The sequence below is a fragment of the Aspergillus lentulus genome (assembly GCF_001445615.1).
Source record: "Aspergillus lentulus DNA, contig: Alt16, strain: IFM 54703, whole genome shotgun sequence".
Classification (NCBI taxonomy): Eukaryota; Fungi; Ascomycota; class Eurotiomycetes; order Eurotiales; family Aspergillaceae; genus Aspergillus; species Aspergillus lentulus.
The window spans coordinates 3885982-3912376 of record NW_028322113.1 but is presented as its reverse complement, the minus strand read 5'-3'; the positions used below and the strand labels follow the sequence as shown (position 1 = coordinate 3912376).

The window sequence follows — 26395 nt, the reverse complement described above, 5'->3', positions numbered from 1 at the left end:
ACACCTACAATCAGGCACTCAAGCAGCACCAGATTCATGCGATTTGCGGCCAGCATTACTGAACGTCGCTGTTACACAAACTGCACCCTTCTGTTGAGAAATATCAGTTTCATTGGAAGCTGTGACTTCCAATCTGCATGCGGTCGACAGACAACCAGCGCTTTCAGCAAAGGTTTACTTAAAGCAGGGCGTTTCCATTCCTCGAGCACATCTTTTCGTCAACAGCCATTCTCTTTACCAGCCTCCCATTTATTTCAGCGACGATTTGTTCGTTTCAACAAAATGATATTCAAATTCTCGAAGAAGGCGCTCGTGGCCCTATGCCTCATCGTTGGCCTGACCGAGGCTGTGCCTTCTAAATCGTGAGTCTTCATCACAAACGCTCGTTAAGATTTGCTGACTGTAACATCTAGGCGCATTGTGTCACGAGCTTCCACCTTCGACTACAACGGCATCGTCCGTGGTGTCAACATTGGTGGCTGGCTTGTGCTTGAGCCGTGGATCACGCCCTCGATCTTTGACAATGCTGGAGATGCTGCTGTCGACGAGTGGACGTTGACCGATACTCTGGGACAGGATCAAGCCAAGGCTGTTCTATCTCAACATTGGTCGACTTTCATCACTCAGGATGACTTCCATCAGATTGCCCGAGCTGGTATGAATCATGTCCGTATCCCCGTCGGGTACTGGGCTGTGAGTTCTCTTCCCGACGAGCCGTACGTGGACGGTCAGCTGGAATATCTCGACAATGCAATCTCCTGGGCCAGGGATGCTGGCCTGAAGGTTGTGATTGATCTTCATGGTGGTAAGTGGCGAAGAGTTGCTGCTGCAAGTCTCATGCGAAGCTAATCTGTCATCCGAAACAGCCCCGGGATCCCAGAATGGCTTTGACAACAGCGGACGTAAGGGACCTATTGCCTGGCAGCAGGGCAATACCGTCTCGCAAACCGTGGACGCCTTCCGAGCTCTGGCTGAGCGTTATCTGCCACAAAGCGACGTGGTCGCGGCTATCGAAGCTCTTAACGAACCCAACATCCCAGGCGGAGTCAGTGAGGCTGGGTTGAGAGATTACTACGACCAGATTGCGGATGTTGTGCGCCAAATTAATCCAGACACTTCTGTTTTCCTGAGCGATGGCTTTCTGTCGACGGCATCCTGGAACGGATTCAAGACGGGTGAGGATGTGGTCATGGATACACACCACTATGAGATGTTCGATAACTACCTGATCAGCCTGGATGTCCACGGCCATGTGAAATCTGCATGCGACTTTGGCAAGCAGATTAAAGGGTCGGATAAGCCAGTTGTCGTCGGGGAATGGTCAGGTGCTGTCACTGACTGCACGAAGTACCTGAATGGCAGGGGTGTTCCCACGCGCTATCAAGGAGAGTATGCCAACAACCCGAAGTACGGCGATTGCGGAGACAAGACTCAAGGCTCGGTGGCAGACCTTTCGGATGAGGAGAGGACTGATACTCGACGATTCATCGAGGCCCAGCTCGATGCATACGAAGGAAAGAATGGCTGGCTGTTCTGGACTTGGAAGACCGAAGGGGCGCCCGGATGGGATATGCAGGACTTGCTTGCCAACGGTGTCTTTCCCAGCCCTCTGACGGACAGGCAGTTTCCGAACCAATGTGCCTAAGCCCAAGAACATCCTTGTGCTTTGGATAGTCACTCCTGTCGTTAGTCTATCTTAAGAACGCAGTTTATCAAGATCTCAAAACCAAAAATCTTTTGCTGGCGAAGTGGCGATATCTGATTCTTCATGTTCGCAAGCACGAGGCTCAATGCTTAGGCTAGCCATCAGAGTATGTTTTTATTTTGATATGATGGATCCGTCAGGTGCCTTAAGGAGATCTTTTTGTACTCCGTATATTTGATTGGATCTCAGCTGCTGTACCACTCTACTATTCTAATTATTATTGTTCTCTGTACCTAACAAGTTGGTTACATCATATTCGTGGCTGATAAGCTGTAAGCTCCCGAGGCACATGGAATGAGAGCCACAGGCATGCAATGATCGTTCCACTGCCCAAGGTCTCCCATTATTGACGCAGTATGGATACAGCGGGGAAAGTTACATCCATGTTTAGTTGTCATCTTTGTACAGAACTTTATTTCTCTCTGACATCCCGGAGCATAAACAACATCAATTGACATGTTGATTCTCACTTTTGCCAAGCCAGGACTCATTCAAGGAATGACGTCCTCTTTCTCAATTAGCCGGTCATATGCCCATCATCGACATGGTGAACCAATTCTCCGTCGCTAGTACGCTAATCTGACAGGTAAGACTCGGCACCTCGACATCATGCCATATTCGCTCCGATGTGATTGCTAAGTATAGGCTAGCCACCGCCTAGGGAGCGCCGTTTACGGGAATGGAGCGCGTCAATATGGGGCTTTCTCCGTAATGCGACAAAAAAAATTTTTTCTCTCCTTTCGTTCTAACAGTAAGAGATCACACGACATCGGATTTTTCAATTTCCAAGCAGTGTGCCATTGTCTGAGATATCGTTTGTCTTTGCCATTTGCGTATGGAGTATTGAATTAGATACTACTGGTTTTAAGTCATACGCGTGAGCTTGCGATGCTTGGAGCCTTGAATGCCGCTGTTCTGCTTAGGTACTCCGTAGATAGACCCCAGATGCGTATCCGTATCGTGATTTACCATAGTTGCTAACTATATGACGATGGTGTTATCGAGGTTTCCACAGGAAATAGAGGACAATCATCCGTGTGATCGACAGATTTGAAACATAGCACGCAAATAGTATCGATCTCTCGATGTCGCTGAATGAAGGGAAGCTGCACAGCACAGCCTTTGAGGAAATGGATCCCGGTTGGAAATGACGCTGATACTACTAATACTGCAGGCGTATGCAGCTGTAAATTCGGCCTTTCGGCTCCGACTCGAGGCATGCATGCATCCGGCTCGGAATTCAACGGGTCAGTTGACTGAGCTCTTAATGATGGTTTGAGTTTCCGAAGATGTAGAGGTAAGCCTGTATTTTCGGGATTAGGCTTAGGATAGGACCTCAGGTGAACTCTTGGCGGCGTCTCTAGAAAGTGACAGTGTCTATAGAATCAGATGCAGCATATTCTTTGTATTCATATGGTAGGTATCCTCAGCCGTTACGATGTCATTTAACTGCAGTGTATGCAGTTACAACAGCCATTCAGCTGATCCGAAATCATAATCACTGAAATAAAGGGCCCACGGTACCACGTGTTTCATGTCTTAAGCTCAGATAGATAGCACTATGATGCCTAGGTATTCTCTAGCTCCCTTTATGATAATGAATGATCATACCACTACAAACCCACTTCCGGCACCCGCACAAGCGTCCGCTCCAATACAGGACTGAGCAAGCGGATTCTATCACCTCCAGCCTGATGATAGGTCTATTCTATTTCTCTGAGCTGTTTCCAGTCCTAGCCTGCTTTTTTCAAAATTCTCTTCTGGTGAAATGATGTGATCTATTACAGAACGGTTTCCGACGCCCGTGTGGAGTGCTCTCGGACCAAGGAGGATTATGACAGTCAGAGAATATCGGGACCATGGCTCCAGCCATGTTATTTGGGCATGAGAGATATAACTTATCTCTTCTGTCTCGAGGTGATTTATCCTGGGACTCTTGTATAAAGAGAAGACAGTATCTCATATCTACCGGTTGATTCATTCTTTAATCTTCGATCCAGATCTATCCATCTTCTACTACGGAGCAAGCTCCATAACACTAGCTTCCTATTATCTTAGCCAGAGCTCTGACCTTACCGGTTCGTCGTCTATTCACATTCTCACGTATCTCCGGGGAAGTCCGACAGCAACACCATCACATACAACAATCATGCAGGCGTCTGAAGGAAGGAGAAAGATGGAGGCTCTCCTTGAGGGTGGCCGTCCTGTAAAGCACGTGAGCCGAAAGGCCTTGTATACCAGACTCGAAGCTCGCATCAACTACCTCAAAGACTTTCTCGACTTCAATTCCAGTATGCCATCTCCTCTTGCCAAAGTAAAGTCCGCACGACCCAAGCTAACAGTGCACAGGCGATATCGAAGCTTTAACAACAGGCTCCAAGTACATCAAGGCTCTGATCCCTGCCATCGTCAACATCGTCTACAAAAAGCTCCTGGAACAAGACATCACCGCTCGTGCCTTCATCACAAGAGATACCGCCGATGAGACCACAAACGTAGATGACTGGTACACCGAGAACAGCCCGCAGATCCAACGACGGAAGATGTTCTTGAGGTGGTACCTGACCAAGCTCTGTTCCGATCCAACTGAGATGGAGTTTTGGCGGTATCTGAACAAAGTCGGGTGAGTCTCTTCACATCACTCTGTACCAAAACAAAACAAAAAAAAAAAAAAAAAAAAAAAAAAAAAAAGCCACTAACCCACAATTAGAGTGATGCACTCCGGCCAAGAACGACGAATTCCCCTTAACATCGAATACATCCACATCGGCGTCATGCTCGGGTTCATCCAGGACGTCTTCACCGAAGCCCTCATGTCCCACCCCACCCTCTCCCTTCAGCGCAAAGTCGCTCTCGTCCGCGCCATCGGCAAGATCATCTGGATCCAAAACGATCTCTTCGCCAAATGGCGTGTTCGTGACGGAGAGGAGTACGCTGACGAGATGTCCGAGATCGTCCTTGACGACAAGGAAGGCTATATCGGCGAGAAGAAGATCCTCGGCGACAGCAGCGCATCGGCGAGCTCCAGCGATGACGACCGCTCCAGTATCGCAAGCAGTGTGGCGCCGTCTGCCGCATCTGCGTGTCCGTTTTCGGATATGGCGAGGCCAACGTCCGAGACAAAGATCTGGGCTGGACGGTGATCACGATGCTGATGCTTATGCTTGTTTTTGCATTTGCGCTTCTGGATAGAATATAAAAGCGCATAGATGGCGTGGTGGAGGTTTATACACACGACTGCTTTCTTGTTAAGGTTGGATATTGTTGCATGCATGGTGTTAGGGACTTATTCATTTTGTGGTATACAGTTTTGATATCCGCCTGAAAAGGCAGCACTCCGCTTCTGTTAATGCAAGACAATTAGTGGTCCTGAACTCCTCTAGTCAATCATCATAATCATCAACTGCTTCCTTCGCTTCCTGACTACTCTGACCGATTTACTGAGAGTCAAGCTGTCTCAATGAGTGCGACCCTGCAATCTGTATCATACTAAAGTCATTAGGTCTATCCATAGTTATTGGCTTACTGTACATAGATTAGGTTAGATTTGGGTTGATTTGGCTAACGAAGTAGCTAATAAGCGCCATGGTTAGATTCGGGGTGAGCATACCCGTCAGGAATTGAGATATTCGTCTGTATAAATTTGTCTAGCGTCAATGTCTCTCATAAACGTGCTCTAGAAGATGTGCTAAAGTGGTCACTTACAGAAACCTTAAAAGACTACATATTTTGTCCAACGAGAATCTCCTATGATTTCTCTCTAAAGCATGTGCAGCACAGCTTAATAATCACTGATGCAGGTCCGGCAAATTTCCAAGGCAATTCTGTCAGCTGTCTCTACTCGTACACACATCGTCCTCGCCAATCAGATAGGAGTATCTGCGTCTCCACTACCTTACCTGGTACCTTACCTACCTTACTGCCCCTCTAGCACCTCCGACTCCGCACACATCTCCAAGTGGCCAACAGTGAACGGCCTCATATAAAGAGGTATATATATGTATATTTTTTAACAGCATTCATGGGTGGGCTCACATGTATCTATGGCAATAGTGATAATAGCCCAATGTTCCTTTTCAGTGTATTGTTGCCAAACCGGGTTAATTTTCCTCGGCTAGCCTCCGCGGGTGGAAGACAGATAGAGAATTGAACCATTAGATATCTACCCCTCAGCTAGAGGCTTCCCAATTCCAAATGATCGTCATCATATTGGTTTTTAGCCTGGAGACCTAATGGACGAGCGCGCGTCGGGTTTCTGTCCCCCACCTCACTACCGAACCAACCTCGAGCTCTCGTCTCTCCCATTGGAGCAACCTGCTACCCCTGTTGGAGAATATCGCCTCCATAAGGTACAATTCCCGACAGACGCTCCCGTGTTCAAGAGGGCCAGCTTCCGCAACACACTCCCTTTTCCTTCCTCGTCGAGTCCTTCCTTTTCGCCTTGTACATACTCCTCGATAATCTTTTGTAGTTCTCTCTTGTTACCATTTTCAGCGTTGGATACCCCTTCCGAAGGAGATTATCAATATGGCCGCAAACGTTGCTAAAGCCGATTCTGGCGTCATCCCCCTCATCATCAATAACGAGTCCATCGTGACGGACAATGTTTTCGATATCCATGCACCTGCTACTGGTGAAGTACTGCATCAATGCGCCGGCGCCTCTGTCGACCATGCCAACCGTGCCGTAGCAGCCGCGAAGGCTGCTTTCCCTGCGTGGAGTAGGATGAAGCCATACGACCGCAGAGACGTCCTTATGAAAGCCGCCGATATCATGGTCGCTAGAAGTGAAGAGTTAATTAATTATCAGATGGAGGAGACGGGAGCCGGGAGGATGTTCGCGGAGAAGACGTGTCTTTTGGGAGCTGGCTTTCTCAAGGACTTTGCTGCTAGAATTCCCTCGATTGAAGGCTCGGTACCCTCTGTCACTCAGGACGGCGAGTGCGCAATGGTATTCAAGGAGCCGTATGGGGTGATCTTGGGAATTGCACCCTGGTAAGACACCTAGTTTGAGCCTGCTTTTGCGACGTCGCCTTCGCATAGATATTGACCTTTTGATTTTGGCAGGAACGCTCCGTTCATTCTTGGAGTTCGCGCCGTTGCGCTTCCCCTAGCTGCCGGTAACACCACCATCCTCAAAGGCTCGGAGCTGTCTCCCAAATGTTTCTGGGCGATTGGCGACATTTTCCGGGAAGCTGGTCTTCCCGCCGGATGTTTGAATGTCCTTTACCACAGAACTGCTGATGCGGCCGAGGTGACCACTGCTCTAATTGCCCATCCTGCCGTGCGCAAGGTGAACTTCACCGGAAGCACTCAAGTTGGTTCTATTATCGCTGCGACCGCTGGAAAGTATACCAAACCTGTTCTCCTCGAGTTGGGAGGCAAGGCCTCGGCTATTGTTCTGGACGACGCGAACCTGGAGAAGGCTGCGTTCTGCTGCGCTCTCGGATCTTTCATGCATGTAAGTATTGGTTCCCTGACGCCCTGAAATGCGTCCAGAAGGCTGACTTCAGAACCAGTCCGGTCAGATCTGCATGTCCACGGAGCGCATTGTCGTACAGCGCGCGATCGCAGACAAATTCCGTCAGCTGCTGGCTGAGAATGCCGAGAAGCTCTTCGGAAAAGCTGCGCCAGCACCAGTCCTGGTTGCCTCGGCAGCTGTCAAGAAGAATAAGGCGCTCGTTACTGATGCGCTCTCCAAGGGCGCCAGCGTCCTCTTCGGCGATGCAAACGCCACGGAGTCATCTGATCACAGCCTACGGCCCGTGATTGTGGACAACGTCACCAAGAATATGGACCTCTACTCCACAGAATCGTTCGGTCCGACAGTATCCCTCATTGTGGTGGATACCGAGGAAGACGCTATTGCGCTGGCCAATGATACTGAATATGGTCTTACATCGGCTGTCTTCACTGACAACTTGTTCCGAGGTCTTCGTGTGGCCAAGCAAATCGAGGCTGGGTAAGTCATTTTTCCCTTGATGTATTAGTTTTTTGCAGTTAGCTTTGGAGGCCCTGCAAGCAACACAGTACAGTTGCTGACATCGCCGGCGCCATTTAGTGCCGTTCATATCAACTCCCTGACTGTCCATGACGAGCCCACCTTACCCCATGGTGGATGGAAGAGCAGTGGCTTTGGCCGCTTCGGAGGCGGCACTGCGGCCTACGACGAGTGGTTGCAAACCAAGACAGTCACCTGGACGCAATGATTGCTTCTTGTCATTTCTGTCATGCGGGGACGCGTATCGTGGACCCTGAGATATTCCCAACTTCATTGATGATCATGACACAATTACCTGCTAGCAAGCTCTATATATCCGGTAGTGACTCCCAAGTTCTAGCGTCTTGCGCAGTCCACGATAATAAAGCATACTTTGACTACACTCTATTTTAGAGTGTCCAAATAGAGCTGGATCGTAGTAGATTTATTGTTTCGCGTCAAGTCAGACCTCAAATTGACCTGTGCAAAACGTACGAGGGCAATAACTACGGGGGTACAGCAGACAAGACTGGGCTTGAATCGTCTCAATTTCTGACACATCTTGGAGACAGGACAGCTTTCTCTTAGTCGTAAAGGATTCGGATCTAGCGCCTAGAACATCCATAGCAGCGGTCCCTCGGCGGAATCGTGGGGCTGGACAGTGTACAGTGTGAGTCATTCAAAGGCACACAAGGCACAAGACATGGTCGGCATATGCCTATGTATTCAATGGTCTATGTATCACTTCTAGATGCATCATTTTCTAGCAGGTGAGATGCAGACTGCAGTCTGCAGTGCTCTGTGTACGTATGTAGTTCATGCCCTATCGGCTATCTCGACTGACTGCATGATTGGGTCAACGCAGCGCACGTATCTGTTTAAGGGGCCAGCCTGGGATGAAAGGGATGCAGTGACATCCTGCGCTAGGACTGGCGCCAACTGGGAATTATTCCCTTTTTGCAGGACACAGGGCCAGCAGCCAGCATGACTGGAGGGCGATGTAGTTATCCAGGTGGTACGGTCGCAAGAAGAAGGTTCTTCACTTGCAGGTACATAAGACGAGTTGCAGGGGTTTACCTGAGCCTTGTTTTACTTCCTTTTCAGCTCGACTGTAATGGGCCAATAATGGCTGGCACAGTGGACATACACACTGCTCCGCCTCAGATCAACTCGTCATCCGCGATTTCTAGATTTCTAGTGGCGCTCGACTCCAAATGCTCCACCAGCCATGTCAGGAACAAGAAATGAGCGACCGGAGAAATCGTTCAGGGACAAACATGGGATGACTTCATCGGAATGATCATCGTTGGATCGGCCGGAATGAACTGTTATTGTTTACCAAATGAGTTGTCCATCTCTAGCAGTAGTGTTGGACAATCAAGCTCTAAATCCACGTCGTGGATGCAAGCTCTCAGCTCGTGGAATCTTCCGTTTGTTTATCCTCCGTACAACAGAGCATGCTTACCTGACCCGGGGTGGAGGCTCATTCCCCATAAACTATTGGCCAGAATCCAGGGGTAATAATAGTCCCTATTTTGATTATTTTCCTGCAAGATCGCTTAAAGTGTATTTGTGTTAGTCCTGCCGCCTTGTGGCGTATGTCTCATTTAGATTCTGCAATTTGGAGTTTTGGACACACCTAGAAGCCAGGCACTCTTCAGCGTCGTCACCCAGTCATCGAAGGATCAAGCTGGATCCTTTTATACGGGGGCAAATCGGATAATATCCGGAGTTTTGGTGAAGTAGGAGATACTGAGACAAGGTATCTAAGGAGTATCTAAGGGAGTATCTACAGGAGTCAAGATGATGTTGAGGGGTTGGCAAGTTGAGGAGAAGGAGTGTACATACGGAGTACGAAGTACTGACCGTATGTCGGAAGATTGTACCTCTCTTACGGGGCACGGAATAAACATTGGAAATCGACACGTTCTTCATCATCATCATCAATTCATCGGATGTTTTCAACACAGGCTCCTGACTCTCGGACGTCTGATGCGTATACAGCCTCCCGTACTGCTCCTTCATCCGTACTCCTGAGGGGCTGAACCATGGCAATATCCTACAGTGAGCATTATCAATCACAGAGTACGGAGTGCCTATTTGTAAAATCGATTTTCTGTCGGTGTTCCCTATCCCCCACGAGAGGGTGGGTCATGGTGATACTAAATCCAGATTACAGTTCAGTGTGGCGCCGTTGATTCCTTGTCTAGTCCTACCTGCCAATTAGTCTATCCCCGATCACAATGACCATGCTGTTCTTTCTATCTGCCGATATTATCCAAAATAACAGCGTCCACCATCCAGAAAAACACGAACAAAAATTGTGAGAGACCTTGAAGAAAGGGTATAATCACGACTCGATGGTCAATGGCTATGATTGATGAGAAAAATGCAACTTGCTTGGAGCCTGGGACTCTCATTCCTTAAGGGTCAGGGACCCTTCAGGCCTACCACACAAGCTAACAATTCTAAAACATCTCCTCTTAGTTCCACCAGTCAGACGACTCAGAGGGGATACGAGGATTTCTTCCCGCCCTATTTGCCAGGGTCTCATTTTCCCATTCCTGCCGAGCGTCCATCATTCCACCGGTTGCCCAGCACCAGACAGGAGGAGCTCGAGAGTTTTGTTTCCCCTTGAAAGCTATTATTTTTATGGAGTATGTTGTGACACATATTCGACAATGGCATGCTCATTCGATCCACATCCGTGGTATGACCCGCAGATCCGCTCATGATGCCTGATAATATTCCGTTGAACTGGGCTGAGGCTTTTTGCTGGCTACTGGCTAGGGTGAATGCGAGGGCCGAGGGCCCCTCCTCTCATCATCCTTCAATCCTTCAAGGGGAAAACAATCTCAGGCTTAGCTCGAAATGATACTAGCCTACTGCACTTCAATTCTAATTTGAATCCTTGTCTCCCTTGCCCTTCATCTCTCTTTCTTCTTTCTTTCTCTCTCCGTCCAAAACTCTTCGCGTCGTTTATTACCTACGACAGCAGCCATTCTTTTGACCCCAGTCATTCATTTCAAATCTTACGAGATTCTTGAACTAGTCGCTCTTTTTGCCTAACCTAATCGCCTTATCATCAAGGAACAAAGAAAACCAATACAAAATGCGTTTCGTCACCGTTGCTATCTCTGCCCTTGTGGCCATGGCTTCCGCCTACACCCAGCCCGACTACTCCAAGTCTCCTCAGGGCAATGCCATCCTGAAGCCCGGTCTGAACGAGCAGGTTCCTGTCGGCAAGCCCTACACCATTACGTGGGAGCCCACCACTCAGGGCCCCATCTCCCTGGTCCTCCTGCGCGGCCCCAGCACCAACGTCGTTCCCCTCACTACCATCGTTGAGTCGATCCCCAACACGGGCTCGTACTCCTGGACTCCCAGCACCGACCTCGAGAACGATGTCACCCACTACGGTCTCCTGCTTGTCGTCGAGGGTACTGGTCAGTACCAGTGGTCGACCCAGTTCGGCATCTCCAATCCCGAGGAGGCTGCCGACACTCCTGCTGCCAGCGTGACCCCGACCACCTCCGCCGCTCCCGAGGTCGAAACCCCCGCTGCTTCTGCTCCCGCTGGCTCCGATGTCACCCTCATCACCACCGAGACGACCACCTGGTGCCCCGAGTCCACTGCCAAGCCCACATCGATCCCCGTCATCGTTCCCACCGGTGGTCCTTCCATCCCCTCTGGCTCGCCTACTCCTTCTGCCTACCCCAGCAGCACTCTGATCAGCAAGACCTACAGCCCCAGCGGCCCCTCTGGCACGACCCCGACTCCTAGCCTCTTCACTGGTGCTGCCGACCGCACCGCTGTCAGCGTCGGTGCTGTTGCCGCTGGTGTTCTCGCCGTCTTCGCTTTTTAAGTTTCTGCTCTCTTGGGGTCAAACTCCGTTCATGACCTGTAAATTCTTCGGTGGACATAATAATTCTTGACTCTGAGGGGCCGAGCTTTCGCTTCTACTTCGTTTGTGTTTCAGCATAGCCTGGAATATACTCTTCGTCTTTTCTTTGTATTTGAGCCTGCCATTGTAATGCGAGGTCTGCGCGGATATTGTTAGACAGGATTCTAATGAGATATGGCAAAATTGAGCGCATAGACTGGGTCACCTCTCGCCTCCACTAGTTCTAAGTCTCGGTGGTCATCTCCACGCTGAGGGGACTCTTGCCATCGTACACCATCCAATCCCACATGCGTTACAAGTCACAGAATCTGAAAATCTGTCTTAGTACTAGTAGTATACTGACAACCCAGAATCTCAATAGCCGCATTCGCGACCTAGACCCATAGTACGGAAACCTCCCAAAACACCACTATCATCGAATCACGTGATAGATAACCCGATAAGCAATTTTCTCCAGCCCATGCACCAAAGCACCATCGCATCCGTCTCGTCCCAGTCCCAACAACCCTCTTTGAAATTCTTATACCATCCGTGCTGCTGGCAGTACACATACCCCTCCACCTCTACTACCAACCCAGTTCCACTTCCAGGAACCGAAAGCAATATGGCCCAAGGCCCCCTAAAGAAAACCAAGCCGAGCACGGCAAAGCGGTACGTGATCGTCCAACCACCCACAACCACAACCACAAACCGCAGAAACCTTGACTAGGACGTTACTGACGATATGACGAGATAAGGCCCACGGCACTAGCTCCCAAGCGAGGACCACGGCAGATTGCGCCCAAGAAGGCGACGCTGATTAAGCAGCAGAAGATTACGAAGGTTCGTTTTGGGCTTTGCCATTACCATGGACAGATCTTTGAGGGGTGGTGCCTGACTGACAGCGAATAGAAGCTTACGGCTGGGTTGACGGCGAAGACGGAGAGGAGTTTGGCGCAGAGGGCGGGACACCTTGAGTTGCTTGCTGGGGGGAAGAAGGATAAGAAGGCGGAGAAGGAGAAGGGGAAGGAGAAGGGGGGGAAGAAGAATTGAATTGTCGTCGATTCGATCGGTCGATTCAGATAGTGATACTTAGTGATACGATTAATGAAGTTTAGATACCCTGTCTACTGGTGATGACTATGTAGGTAAACAGGTGGAGGATTATCATAAGTATTCTATATATATCTCATGAACTTATGTAAAAAGCAGTATGTACAAAAATGATAGAATCATCACTCGTAGAGAGGCAAAGACAGAAATGAAAAACGCTTCATGGGTATCGTTATCAAACTCCAGTTCCAATCCGTCAACAATTTTTTCCAAGCGACTGTTTGCTTTTTTTTTTTTTCCGTGCTCTAGGAGTCGACACCTAGATCTTTGAGACGCGGTTCGGAACACCAGCTTGCTCAATGAGTTCGCGGCCTCGTTCCATCCAGTTCTTGAATCCATCTTCGCTAGGGTCCAGGGGGAAATCGTCCCACACGGCATTTTCTGAATCAGCGTAAGTGGACCAGACACCCTTGGGCACATCGGCGGTCGACCACGAAGGAAGTTTCGCCTGCACACAAGTGTAGTAGACATAGAGAATTCGGCAAAGCAGTTCGACTCGATCCTCATAATGCTGCTTCGATGGGTCGGGCTCGCGACCGCCGTCCCCCAGGCGCTTCCACCAGGACACTCGCCACCGGAGAGACAGAAGGATATGTCCGAGTTGACTCAGGAAACGCAGGTGTGTCTCTTGAGAGATCTGTTTCCATTTGATGTTGTAAAAGTCCCTTTCAAGCTTCCGGAACCCTTCAACCTCCAGCATGCGGCAGACAATCCGCGACAGCTGCGCCGCTAGCAGAATCTCGCGTTGATCTTCCGGGTTGTGGATGTCCATGGGCCTTTCTTGGCCTCCACCTTGCAGGGGAACGAAGCTATAGCTGGCACGACTAGGCATGTTGTTCCATTGTGAGAGTAGAGACTAGAATTGAAGTCAGTCAAGGATACAAGGATAAGGATGGCTTAGTACTTACGTAGATATTGTTCATCGGATCGCAATCTCTGACACAGCTCAGCCAATTCTTGGACTTGTCTTTCGACTCCACAATCCGACGGTCGATGAATTCGAGAAAGGTGGATCGCGAGTTACCATTGTACTCGCTCAATGATTTCAAGAACTTGTACGTCTCTGCCAAGTCCAACACGTACAGTGATCCCCATGCTTGGCTGGCACGGATGTTGAACCGTCCTTGCCGCTCGCTCAGGAACGTCAAAAGGTCATTCAAGTCGAATTTGGATGGTATTTCCATCCGGACCCGACCAGAGCGGTCCACGGTTGGGTGATTGACAGCTCGTTGAGCTAATTGTTGTTAGTCAAGAATGTCCGCTACGATCAAAGGGTCGAGTACGTACAGATATAATTGCAAGTTCCATATTCGACAATGTTCGCAAAACAAGCACGCGCACATGGCTGCTCGTGTAGGGTAGGGCGACAAGCGTCGCATGGAGAGCTTCCATCGCACTACAATCATCAGCTTTCTGTTACACGAGACCAAAACAAGCCCGAGACAGGTCAAACCAACCTTCCGCTTGTTCAAGCGGCACTGGACACAAGTATCCTTGTTCTTCCTCCGCAATCCAGCATTGGCCCTGCCAACCATGCTCAAAGGCCCCTTGCGGCGTGCTCCACGAGGCGGAGACACAAAATCAGCGGAGGCAATGGAACCCCCTTGGCCGTCCTCTTGGACAATCTGCAGTGGTTTCGGCAAATTCTGGTCAATGCTAACGTTCGAGGTACGCTGCTTGCGCTTTCTGACGGTAGCCACCGATTGCAAAGCTAGTGCCTGAGACCGGCCAGAGGCTCGTTGCGCAGCGGTCGACGAAGCCCTCAATCTGCTAGGAGCAGTCATGAAGAATGACTCTAGGGGGTTCTCGCTGACCACGAATGCAGTGGCACCCTGCAGCGGCTGCGAGGTCGCAGACGAAGACTCCTCCTTCTGCTCATCCTTCCAAGCACCTTCGTCTTCCAGCTGTCGTTCTGCAAACGCCGGCACATCATCACTCAAGCCCGAGTAGGAGCAGTCGTAAACTCCTGAAAGATCACCAGAAACGGAAGAGCTCTCTGACTTGTACTGAAATGCGTCCTGAACTCTTCTGTCATCTTTAGGTAAGGAGTGGTCTTGACAATTTGTCGATAATGAGGCAGGCGAAGTTAGGTTCGTAGGCAGTTGAGATTCGAGGCCTTCAAGCCAGCGCGATTCGAGTGGGCGCAAAGAGCCCTGGAAGCCGCGAGGCTGATTGATTATCTGGGTTTGTACCTGTTGTCCCATCTGAGGAGCGGGGATAGGTGCTTGCGCCGACGTATTCGAATTGAGATTGGCAGGCGGCTCGGCCCAGGGATCAGCGGCGAATTGAAACGCTTGAGAAAGATTCTGGAAAGTGAGGTACTGCTCTGCGTGAACCTCTGGAAACCCTTGTCCGTTGGACAGCTCTCCTCCATCGTCGACGATAACTGTGTTGTTAGAGGTCGGGTCTTTCGCGTAAGGATAGGGCATAGGCGCGTCCACCGGCAGTCCAGCCGCCATGGAGTTGATGAGCTGGAACTGCGGCCATGTCTCATCGACGTGAAAGTTATCATCAGTCGAGGAGGGCAAGGTTCTGGGGCTCACGGTCCCGCTGATGGTGCCTTCGATCGCGGCATCCGCGACGCTGAACTTCTCGGGCGAGGTGAGACCTGGGTTGCTGCAAGCATTTCAAGATCCATCAGCTACTTCTATTGCGAGCATCGCAGACTGGATAGGAGACTCTGCGCTAACCTGGGGTCGGAATTATGCCCAAAGACGGACGCGCTGGGCTGATCGTTGGCCAGCGAACCATGTAGAACACCTAGATCCACAACATCTGCTTCATCCTGATTTGAGTCTGGACTGGTATCCCACTCGAATTGCTGGTCGTAGCCGGCGTGTTCCCACGAAGCGATCGAAAAAGCGGTATCGGATTGCCAATTGTCGAGTATTTTGGGGTCAATGCCCGCAGCTGCGCCAGCAGTCCCGCAGTCCATACAGGGGATATACGAAACCGAAGTCGAGGAAGGGAAACGTCGATGACCCCTCGAGTTAACAGTAACTCAAGAGGGATGTGTCTTTCTATCCGGCAAAGATTGTCGGGTCGCAATCGACGAAGCGGGAAGACTTGACTCTTCCTGGTGCAAGTGAAGCGCGAAGGGAGATGAGGATGGAGCGGAGTATCTCCAGATCGCCTGGAGACCAAACGGAGACAGTCGAGACGATGATATAAGAGCGACTGAAGAGCGAGAGCAGGGATTGATGACAATACTAATAAGAATAAGAATGGTCGGGTGGTGAGGACAGAAATGTGATACAGTCAGTGTGTTGAACCCGGGTTGGTTGAATTGATGGTGTTCCCCACCAAAGATTTTGCGGCGATCGGCCTCCGATGTGAAGCTTGCAGCGGGACAGGCTCACTAATAATATGATGGCGTGCTTTGATAAGCTAGCACTGGCCCAGAACAGAGGGAAAATGAAATTATTTGGATGGCCTGTTATATCTGGTTCTGTGGCAGCGTGTCACTGTAATAAAGGGGTTTGCATGAGAATGAAGAGGGGCTACAACGACTCGTTTTAATCCTCGTTTTACGGTCCAAGTCAGCTGCCAGCGATTCTGGAAACCTCCGACGTCCAGGATGACTCCTACGTCGAGTACGGAAAGAACGGATCGATGCTGCGTAAGAAGGCGAACTATTATTATTATTCTATCTGCCTTGTCTTGACAAAAGTCAAGGGGGGCGGAGGGATTGGACCACTGAAGGACAGGAAGGTTGAGGACCTGGGCGGGCACGAGGTGGATGAACTCCGTGCAGATGGTTCAAATTGCCCGGCAGACTCGCCTCAAAGCAGTGATGGTCATTCGCCAATCTCTCGGCGTTGCCAGTATCCCTTGGTCTTATTTGGTTTTCCTTTCCTCAAGGGCTCTCCTCTGCACAGTCGGCGGAACCCAAATAATCACTTAAACGATGGGTGACTCGCTGAGGGGCATTCATTATTACGTACCAGTGTGTCAAAATTCAGGGCGCACTGAGGCACAAACCTAAGATCCAATCGTTCCTTGTTCCAACTCTGATATTCTCACGGATGAAGCGGATTACGCGACATAATCATCTCATCAAAACCTGATACGGAAAAGGGTTGCCCGATAGCCGCTCCCTCTTGCTTTTTTGTCTTTGGTGCAGAATTAGCTTCTGGCTCTAGTATGTCTGGTTCGTGGTTGAGTTGATTTGAACCATACTTGTGCATCTTCTGGAAGTGTATTATTAATGATAGTATTTTCCATCATGCACCAGTTGTCTACGGAGGACAAGCTCTTCTATACTACTACCTATTTAATAATAGAAGCATCCAAGAACAAGGCTTTGATAATGATGAGCGTCTGCAGATGCCTTTTGACTCTTACTCCATACATGGATCCAGATGCCACGCTGTCTCTTGAACCCTACTCTCACAGTAACTATTTGTGTAGACAGGATATTGGATGTGCATAAAGACCCGTCAGTCTACTATTAGTTAGTGCGCTAGAACTTTATAATCTGCAAACAATTTGACCGTCCTTGCCCCTATCGATCCTTGATCGATGACAACTTCATGATCGACTGAGTCAGACAAGACTTCACTTCGAGTCTTGAACACGAGCAGCTGACCATTTCTTTTCTTTTACTAATATTATGTAGCGGAGTATCCGAGGGAAACAAATTTCCTTTGCGCTCCAATTTGTCCGTCTTCACCGCAGCCTCTTTTTGGTTGCCATGAGGTTGCGTCATGTCATGTTCCGTACAGTATGTTACCTTCCTGCTGCCCTTGACATCACCCAAATACTTAACGATACTAACGTATAGTACATGCTATGACATTCTTTCGTTACAAAAATGACTGATGTTGATTATGAGGTTCTCCTAGGTAGGCACACTTCCGGACCCCCGCAGCGCAAAACAGCTTCACCGTAACCACATTGGAGGTTCCCCGGTATGTTTTCGGTAGTCGGGATAGGTTGAGAAGGCTCTCCAGGGCTCGATCATTACCGAGCGCAATGTCTCTTATAAATACTATCTCTTCCAGTGTCAAATTGGAGGTGCCGTAGAAAAGATAACGATCATATCTGCCCGTGGGGGGTCGTTCAACACTTCTCCGCATCACATTCCAGCCAAAAGGACGCTGGTTCAGCAAACCGGATCAAGGGCAACTGCTCCGTAGGATCTTTCAGCGCTCAAGGTACTATTGGCAATTAGCATGCATATATTGGTAAGTTACCTTGCTCTTTTTCTGTATCACCGTGCGCTCAATACGCATTGGCGCATGGAGATTGGCGAGTCTCTAAAAGAAAAGAAAGAAAATACTCATTTGATCCTTATCCCAGGTTGTCAATGACGACGGTCCGCCCTCGCGGCGCCTGTCTCCATACATCCGCCCATTCGTCGATGCCCTCCAGGCCGCCGGCCATCAAGTCTCCGTCGCAATCCCAGCGAGATCTCGGTCTTGGATCGGCAAAGCACACATAATCGAAGCCGCGCTAGAAGCGACATATGTGCCCCCAGACGCCTTCCGGGAAGATGGAACATGGGACGAGGCGCACGAAACCCACGACGAGAACGAGCCGAATCGCGAATGGGTCGTCATCACAAACGGCACACCCGCCAGCTGTACCCAACTAGGCCTGTTCAACCTCTTCGCCGACCGAGGCCCCATCGACCTTGTGATCTCGGGCCCTAACCACGGCCGCAACGCTTCAACGATCTACAACCTCTCCTCGGGGACCGTCGGCGGCGCCCTGGAAGCCGCTATCTGCGGGAAGCGCGGGATCGCCATCTCCTTCGGCAGCAAGGATGAGCAGCCGATCGAGGTCATCCGCGCCGCGGCCAGGCTCGCCGTACGCGTCGTCAACCACCTATACCAGAACTGGGACGAGCGTGTCGAGCTGTACAATCTGAATGTGCCAATGCGCGCGGACGTGGAAACCAGACCGGTCCGCTATACTCGCACTCTACCCTACTACTGGTCGAAGGGCTGTCTGTACGCCGAAGTGTCCCAGGCCAACGGCCATTCCGCGCCGGGGTTGACGAACGGAACCTCGAACCACTCAGACGAAAAGGCCGCGAATCTGTGTAATGGCTCGGCCACAAAGGCCGTGAATGGATTCGGTGGCTCGCACCTCAAGAAACGCAATTTCGCCTGGTCGGCGGAATTGTCTGAGATGAAGAAAGCTCTACAGGCAAGCGAGGAGGGAACTGATGCGCATACGGTTCTGAATGGAAGTACTAGGTTAGCATCGCCTATCATCTTCCGTCCATTGGATGGTACACCCCGTTTGGAGAAAGCTGACTGTCGAATACAGTGTTACTCCCCTTACCGCGAACTTCTCGCATGTTTCTGGTCTTGATGGACCCTTGGAACTTGATGATTGATTGACTCATGAACATGAAAAATTAGACGATAGATAGATAGATACCCGCAAAGGTTCATTTTTCTTTTTTGCATTGTCACCACTTGGCTTCTTGCTGAATCATGCCATGCTCGAGAACCAGTAGACGTTTATCCCTTCTAGATCTCGACCTGAAAGAAATCCGATGGTTAACCTACCTCATTTTATTCTTAGTTGCTTCGACCAGCGGTATTCAACACGAGGCAGGAGTGATTGCGTTTAATACTCGGCTGTTAGTCTGCGCAAGCTGTACATTAACAAACACTCGATCTACGCAACTACGCTGCATGTAGTCAAACGTTACCTTGTATAAAAATCCACGCGAAGTAAGAACATGTTCTCATTGCAACTACTTACAATACAAAGCTAAATAAGGAAAGAAGCAAATACAAAGTGAGCTCGTCTTAGCTTCGCCAGGATGGCTACTAGACTCCAGCACCACGGTGAGGTGCGAGCTCGTCGCTGGAGGCCTGCCATCGATTCCTCGAGGATCCAGATGAACAGGCACCTACTGGCCAGGTAGGATTTTGGAGACCCCTCAGTTCCCACGGGAATTTGTTACTTTGACCCCCAGATCCCTCAGTTCCCACAGGTTTGTAAGTTTGACCCCCAGATTCCCTCAGCTGCTCCATTAGTATCCAGAACTCGGCGAATCCAAAGGCGGTTTGCTTGCTGTGTTGATAAGTAGTTAGACTCTGGGTGTTACCCTATAGGCTATACCCCCCTTGGGAGGGCCACACTGTGCCCTGAAGATGAGAGAGAATAAGTCAGCAAAGAAAGTCATCACAAGAGCGACTTGAAAACACGGAAGGAAAACTCACTGGCAGGTCAAAGAAGACGAAACATCGGGAATGGGAAAGTCTTAGTCGGATTGCCCGAGTGACTGTCGAGGTTAGCAAGCTGAGAAAAAAAGAATGAGAAGGAAGACACATGAGTGGGAGTAGATGCTTACCTGTACCCAGGTTTCTCCTCGAGCAGTGCCGTATGATTGTATCCCACCATTGGACGTCTCCGTTTAAATGGCTGCAATAACAGCTGGGCCAGCCTGATTGCCGGGATAGCACAAGCCTCCATAGCAACACATTCTCGAGGGAAGAACTTGCCCTTTTCTTCGAGCAGTGCCGTATGACTTTGTCCCACCAGTGGACGTCTCCAGCGGCTGCAGTTTACAACTGACGCTGTAGGGACTGCTGGGAAACAACAAGTCTTCATAGCACACATTCAAGAAGGAAAGGCCGATGATCGCAACAAGGACAAGTCAGCAGAGGTGGACTTGTATTAGGCTTGCGCCTGGTGAGGAAGAAAAGAAGAAGAAGAAGAGAAGGAGGAAGAAAGGGGGAAGAAGAGGTATAAATAGTCGAGGTGCAGAGGCTGGCTCGCTTAGAGTCTGGGAGGTATTCACTGAATTCATTCACTATGATGCGTATGTATTGGAAAATCCGGTTCGCTTCAGGCAGAAATCCCTGCTTCTCTGGCTCAGTGACTCAGAGCAGCAGTAATGTGTTGTTCATAGTGAATATTTACAGGAAATGAATACTTTTAACTGATTCTACAAATATTGGGCTATGGTAGTCTCGACGTTTCAGGAAGGTCTGGATATGCAATGATAGCTGTCCCGGTCGAAGAGTCATCCCCTGTCCAGCAACGATACTCTCTGATTCTATTCTCATCCATGGTAGAATAGCCAGTAATTCTAGAAACTCTACGGCGGCAACGTGTTTCTGTCTTCGAAGTGGTGGCTGGTCGAATTGGAAGAGTCAACGCTATATTGATTCGTCGTACCCACGTCAAATGTATGACTGTGAATAGAGCACAACAGGTTCCTGCGTCTTCTTTTCCATTCTCTTCTAAAATTCTCTTCAAGGACAGGGTAGCATTCACTGGATAAAAAAAGCTCAGTCCCTCGGAAAACAGAATATCACAAGAACAAGAAACGACCTAAGGAAAAGTGTTGCTCATCGATCACAAGTATCCTGCCTCAGACACTGAGATATGATGCCGTTTCTCCCTTCCGAACATCTCCCTCTATGGGATACAGAGCTCGAGCTACATAATAGCTAGTAGGTTGTACACTGTACTGGTTTCACCGTATAGGGTAGCTTATATTGTCATCCGCTACAAGAGACTCCCAAAAGGCCACATAAGTGCACAGAAAGCAACAGGCACTGTTCACGTCGACGCACAAGCGTCAAATGGACCGCGCTCTGGGAAATATCATAAAAACCAAGTTGAGAGAGTACCCAGCCATCTCTAAATTCCGTATACTTACTCGATTTAGAAACATACAACTCAGCGGCTAAGGCTAACCGCTGATACCACGAAGACATTCTGTCTGAACGACTGCCACACAATGAACTGATGTCATTAGAAGAAATCAGTATCATTGTTTTCTGATTTCAGCACCGAGATCTATGGGTAGCCCTCAACGGATACATTTTGAGGGAGTTGGATGCTAACTTTTTGCTCTTATACTGCTACAGTCCTCGGTTTTTCCTTCTGCCGCACTTCGAAATACCTTGTGCGGTTGCACCTCGCACGGCTCCTGTGGTGTATCAAACTGCTCGGAGTGCCTGTTCCCGCGATTGAGAGGGCTCAGGATACAGGTGCTTGTATGAACCGAGTATGCGTAACGGTGTAACTCATCGTCTTCTGATGGATACCTTGTCCAAGGCAACAAGCCAAGTGGGTGTTTGAGCTCTCGGTTCTCGTGAACCAAAAACACGGATATCCAGAGGTATGATGATAGTTATCGCCGGCTCACTTGGGTAAGTATGGAGTTGAGACTGGTAGACAGTATATGGGGAGCTAGGTTCATAGTCAACTGAACCAAGCTAGAATAAATCTTGAATAAATAGCTACACTGGACGAGAATGTCTCCCACTCCGGGAAGCGTGCTGCAAAGCAGCTTTGCTCATGAAAATCAAGCGGGGTTTGATTGCGAGGACTTGGTATAGCGGATAATGATATGAACATAACAGATCACACATGAACTGTGAAGCGGCATATTAATAATATGAATCGAAACAGCGGACGCTCAACTAAAGCGCTCTTGCAGCTTCTCCTGCACCACTCTCTACGACCGACGCCTGTTCAGCCCGCATCTTGCCCTTACCGGGACCCCCTTCACCGACGCCCATTCTCCGAGCCACGTAACGCTGTGCAACGACTCCTATGGCCAATGCCAAAGATTCTTCAAGCCATTCTGCCACCCATTCGCGGGGATCGACACCTCCGCTGGCAACAATCTCTGCAATATCCTCCGGGACGGTCGTTCGTGGTACCTTCGCGTCCTCGACGTTGGGATCTGCGATAGCCGGAGCCTCGACATCCAGCCAATCGATCCATTTTTGGGGAATAGTCTGGGAGATAGTATGGAAGGCAATGCCATGGATGGGGTCATGGAGGTAAAGGGCGAATGCGACCTCTTCTTCCGTCGCCTCGGGAACGTCAACCACCCCAGGAGGGGTCGCCATCTCCGTCGCCGGGCCAGCCTGGAAAAGCTCCGTTGATGAAGTTTGACTGATGGCTTGAATAGCTAGGAAAATGTCGCTGCTTCGGACCGGGTTGGATTCGCTCAAGTCTTGAGTTGCTTGTTTCGCAGCTGCTTCAACCCCGCCCCTCGAGGCAAAATACTCGGTAGCATATGATTCTGCGCTTGCGCGAGCAAGCTTGCTGGCCTCCACGGTGCCTCGGACGGCCGCGATACTGCGAGGAGTTCCAGGTGTGACAGTGCGCCACCATGGGCCATCTTGCCAGCCTGCGTTGGAGAATGAGGTTCCAAGGTCAAGTCCGCGTTTCGGGGCGGATTCTTGACCGCGTTGGATGACGAGGAGGTCTCCGCCTTCGACCTGTGCCATTACGCGCGAAAAAACGGAGTAAACGATAGGGTCGATAGCGGGGTATCCGGAGATATCGTGAGTGACATGTATTTGGAGCCGTTCATGAGAGGAAATTGGAGGCGCAATGGTGTGAAGCAGAGATGTAAATGTAGGCAGGGCCTTGTTCTTGAGCTCGCCACCTGGAGAGTATTATTAGCACGTATTAATGAAGAAAACTAACACCATCCACTCACCTAGGTCTCTGAGAACTCCAACATTCCCTCGCACTTGCTGCGCCCACTTCTGGGCTTCCTCATTCTGCTGAATCTCCTTGACGGCAGCTTCGGCCTGCTTCATAGCAGCAGTGGCCGTTGCAAAAATACCTCCCCACCATCCTCCACCTCCGCTGGCGGGCGCCTCCTCTGCCTTTGGCTTCTCTTGCTCTGATGGCTGTGTGATTGTTGGCTTGTTTCCAGCAGGGGCTGACCGAACACTTTCCCCAGACTTACGAGGGGCCGGTTTGTCTTCGCTAGATCGAGGTGTAGCTACTGCTGCTGGCTTGGGTGATTTGGTGGCTGGTCTAGGCTCGTTCGTTGACAGTCGTGGAGTGCCGGGCCCGCTGCTTGGGCGCTGCGAAGCTAGATTGTCCAGCTCCGCCAGGATATCTTCTTCCGACTGTGTGGTAGTGGATGTAGCTGTCGGCTTCGATGATTGCTTCTCCGTCGTCGAGTCGATGCCTAGGTCATCGAATTGGGCGAGGAGCTCATCGCTCGTAGGCTTCGCGCCTTTTGGAGGCATCGTCCTTGTGGTGTGTGTGTATCTGTAACCTAAGAATGCCGAGATAGTTATCAGGAGAAGAGTGGTTGGAGCTTATGGGGGGCATTAATGTTCGGGCGGTGGGGAACTTGATGACCTGCGCCAAGGAGCGTTAGCGTGTTGTCTAGAGCAACTCGATCTACGAACTATGAAATTTGGATGCTTCTTTCTGTTGTCAACTGCAACCTGTTGATTTGAGACTACAGTAACAATGGTCGAGCGATGACGAGCTGCTGCCTGCAGTCTGCAGTCCATTAGGCGACCGAAATTTTATTTTTAGTGTGATATTTTTACTGAACACATGTCTCGGATCCCTATAATATTGAAATATATACTTCACCTCGAGTCTCAAATGAACTCTCGGATTGGTCACACTTTTAACAACAGTGTATCTCATTCACCTATATGCGTCCTCTAGATCTTCGCTATGCCAGGTCATTGAATATTGGCTGTTAAGCCTCTACGTCGTACGAAAAGGCGTGAATCCACTTCGCATTGTCTTGCGAAAGTCAGCCACCACCGATGGGAATGGGGCATGTGAGTTAGAAAATCCGGCGAGCAGATAATCTGACTTGAAAAAAAATAAAAAAAAACCTTTTGGAAATTCTGAGCTCGTTATCCATGTTTCGTGTCACAGCTCTCGGCGTGAGAAAACTTCAGCATCCGTACGGCCGCGCCGGAGGATTCCCAACGAGCCAACCTCGTCTGAAGTGATCAAAATGGTGTATCCAATGTGGCAGCTAGAGACTATAGAACAACAGCTCTGAGTCAGACGCCCCCGCTCTATTCTTGTACAACGCAGCTCCACTAAAGACAGTCTATTGCCCTTTGACAATTTGCGGCTTGGCCCAAGGGTACTTACTACGTGCAATGATACAATCGCATCATTTTCCCGCGGCGGGGCCCCCTTCCAAAGAATTGATCTGTGGGGTCATCCGATACTTAAATAGCGTGGTCCCCCATATTCAGACTGCGCGAACTCGCTGAATATTGAATGTATACAAGGAAAAGGGTCCAGGACTTGGAAGTTAAAGGTTGTGCAAAATCAATTGCATTCATATCTTTCCATTTCATCCCTGAGGTAGGTCTACCGCATCAGATTTGTTGTATGATGACTCACTGAGTACAACATAGACTTTCGAAAGGGGATTGAAGTCACTTGCTGCCCGAGTTGTGTTTTATTGAAATCTGGCCACGTTCTTGAAATTGACAATCTCACTATGCGTCTTCCATACGTCCCTGACCCTCCACCTACTAGCACTCCCGAAGAGGCGGAGATCCTCGCTCGGGTCAAAGCCAGACGTGCTCCTGGGGGCCTCTTACCACTTGATCGCGCACTTCTGCACTCATATCCCGTGGCAGATGGATGGAATTCATTCATTGGGGCAATACGAACAAAAACTACCTTGTCCACAATAATCAAGGAACTTATCATCTGCCGTGTGGCTGTTCTGAACGGAGCCTGGTTTGAATGGGAACAGCACGCACCTTTACTGGAAGAAGGTGGACTTAGTGATGAGGGAATGCGTATTGTTCGTGATATTCATGCAAATATCCCACTGCAAATTGACGAAAAGGCCCTGAGTTTGGCTGAAGGAGCTGTTCTGAAGTACACGGACGCCATGACAAAGACAGTCACTGTTCCCGAGGAAGTGTTCCAGGAGCTGAAAAGGTTTTTCAATGAGAGGGAAATTATCGAGATAACGACAACAGTGGCAGCGTACAATTGTGTCAGCCGATTTCTTGTCGCCTTGAATGTTGGGGAGAAGAATCCTTAAGTGTCAAATATGCTTTTTGCATCCACTCAAAGTGCTCCAAAACCTCGCCCATCCACTTGCAGTAACTACACCCCTGAGCACTCGGTTATGCTTTTTGGACTCCAACAATTCCTTACAGGCAGGCGAGGAGATATTCATCTGGGAGTAACGCGTAATTTGTCAGCTGAATAAAGTCTGCATCATCTTCCCGCGCCTGATACAAATCCTATATAACCCAGGCCGCTGAGACGTATATTGAGCTTTCTATCAAGAAAGCTGATGCTACATATGACTTGCTACGTAGTGCAATGCCTCAGAGAAATTGGTTGAAAGTAGGTGTCATAGGATGATCGCGATGTGTTTGTCTGAAACTAACGCTAGATGGGCCATCTCATCAAACAATGCAAGCATTTCTACCACAACCCATCTCTCTATTGTTTCTAGACTTCGGATAGAACAATGCAATGTAAATTAATAATGAGTAGACTGTAGCCATTGCGCAGAATAGATTATCACAATGATAGACTGACCTGGGAACATGGACGACAATCGTGGTATACGCCACAGATCCACGCTTATTCCCCCCAGCATGAGAATAGTCCCTTAGTCTCTATGCTATCTTCTCTGGGATGTTACTCGTCTTAAAACGGTATTATCAAGGCCAGAGGCAAATGATGTCAAGCAACCGGCAGTACAGCTCAGTACGGACAGAAATACCGACTTTATACCCTTAGGTAGATTCGACCCAATGATGAAAGGTACAGGAAAGAATATTGAGACAACACCAATAACCAGAATATCAAACCTAAATCAAATATAAATACAGAGTCTGTATTTACCTGCCCAAGTTATCTAGACCTTAGTTTATCGGAGCATGATTTGCATTCAGCACAGGCAGTGTGGTACATAGGGTCTACTACGGTACTCAGGTAGGTGCCTCTACTTTGGGGATCTACCATGG

At 49.5% G+C, this 26395-nt stretch overlaps 9 protein-coding genes across 9 annotated transcripts; 7 read left to right on the top strand and 2 right to left on the bottom strand.

Annotated features, from left to right (window-relative positions):
- Window positions 1-282: 282 nt before the first annotated feature.
- On the top strand, window positions 283-1645 carry exg1 (glucan 1,3-beta-glucosidase; the record flags this gene model as incomplete). Its single annotated transcript, XM_033557788.2, has 3 exons — window positions 283-362; window positions 414-805; window positions 867-1645. The coding sequence occupies 3 exons, from the start codon at window positions 283-285 to the stop codon at window positions 1643-1645; spliced, it is 1251 nt and encodes a 416-aa protein (XP_033413679.1).
- Window positions 1646-3854: 2209 nt separating this feature from the next.
- ALT_8731 (protoglobin family protein) lies at window positions 3855-4848 on the top strand (the record flags this gene model as incomplete). The annotated part of the gene is made up of 3 exons (XM_033557789.2): window positions 3855-3996; window positions 4055-4328; window positions 4416-4848. The coding sequence occupies 3 exons, from the start codon at window positions 3855-3857 to the stop codon at window positions 4846-4848; spliced, it is 849 nt and encodes a 282-aa protein (XP_033413680.1).
- Window positions 4849-6232: 1384 nt separating this feature from the next.
- ALT_8730 (aldehyde dehydrogenase) lies at window positions 6233-7913 on the top strand (the record flags this gene model as incomplete). The annotated part of the gene is made up of 4 exons (XM_033557790.2): window positions 6233-6699; window positions 6772-7165; window positions 7224-7666; window positions 7766-7913. 4 exons carry the CDS (start codon window positions 6233-6235, stop codon window positions 7911-7913), a joined length of 1452 nt encoding a protein of 483 aa, XP_033413681.2.
- A 2883-nt stretch (window positions 7914-10796) lies between these two features.
- On the top strand, window positions 10797-11549 carry ALT_8729 (GPI anchored serine-threonine rich protein; the record flags this gene model as incomplete). Its single annotated transcript, XM_033557791.2, has 1 exon — window positions 10797-11549. One exon carries the CDS (start codon window positions 10797-10799, stop codon window positions 11547-11549), a length of 753 nt encoding a protein of 250 aa, XP_033413682.2.
- A 643-nt stretch (window positions 11550-12192) lies between these two features.
- On the top strand, window positions 12193-12620 carry ALT_8728 (DUF2462 domain-containing protein; the record flags this gene model as incomplete). The annotated part of the gene is made up of 3 exons (XM_033557792.1): window positions 12193-12239; window positions 12326-12410; window positions 12480-12620. 3 exons carry the CDS (start codon window positions 12193-12195, stop codon window positions 12618-12620), a joined length of 273 nt encoding a protein of 90 aa, XP_033413683.1.
- A 319-nt stretch (window positions 12621-12939) lies between these two features.
- Window positions 12940-15615, bottom strand: ALT_8727 (Zn(II)2Cys6 transcription factor domain-containing protein; the record flags this gene model as incomplete). The annotated part of the gene is made up of 5 exons (XM_033557793.2): window positions 12940-13536; window positions 13589-13914; window positions 13968-14076; window positions 14138-15296; window positions 15371-15615. The coding sequence occupies 5 exons, from the start codon at window positions 15613-15615 to the stop codon at window positions 12940-12942; spliced, it is 2436 nt and encodes an 811-aa protein (XP_033413684.2).
- Window positions 15616-17854: 2239 nt separating this feature from the next.
- ALT_8726 (5'/3'-nucleotidase SurE) lies at window positions 17855-19026 on the top strand (the record flags this gene model as incomplete). The annotated part of the gene is made up of 3 exons (XM_033557794.1): window positions 17855-17866; window positions 17982-18883; window positions 18957-19026. The coding sequence occupies 3 exons, from the start codon at window positions 17855-17857 to the stop codon at window positions 19024-19026; spliced, it is 984 nt and encodes a 327-aa protein (XP_033413685.1).
- Window positions 19027-22081: 3055 nt separating this feature from the next.
- ALT_8725 (DUF5427 domain-containing protein MTC1) lies at window positions 22082-23659 on the bottom strand (the record flags this gene model as incomplete). The annotated part of the gene is made up of 2 exons (XM_033557795.2): window positions 22082-23061; window positions 23116-23659. The coding sequence occupies 2 exons, from the start codon at window positions 23657-23659 to the stop codon at window positions 22082-22084; spliced, it is 1524 nt and encodes a 507-aa protein (XP_033413686.2).
- A 1238-nt stretch (window positions 23660-24897) lies between these two features.
- Window positions 24898-25455, top strand: ALT_8724 (carboxymuconolactone decarboxylase family protein; the record flags this gene model as incomplete). Its single annotated transcript, XM_033557796.2, has 1 exon — window positions 24898-25455. The coding sequence occupies one exon, from the start codon at window positions 24898-24900 to the stop codon at window positions 25453-25455; it is 558 nt and encodes a 185-aa protein (XP_033413687.2).
- Between the last annotated feature and the right edge of the window lie 940 nt (window positions 25456-26395).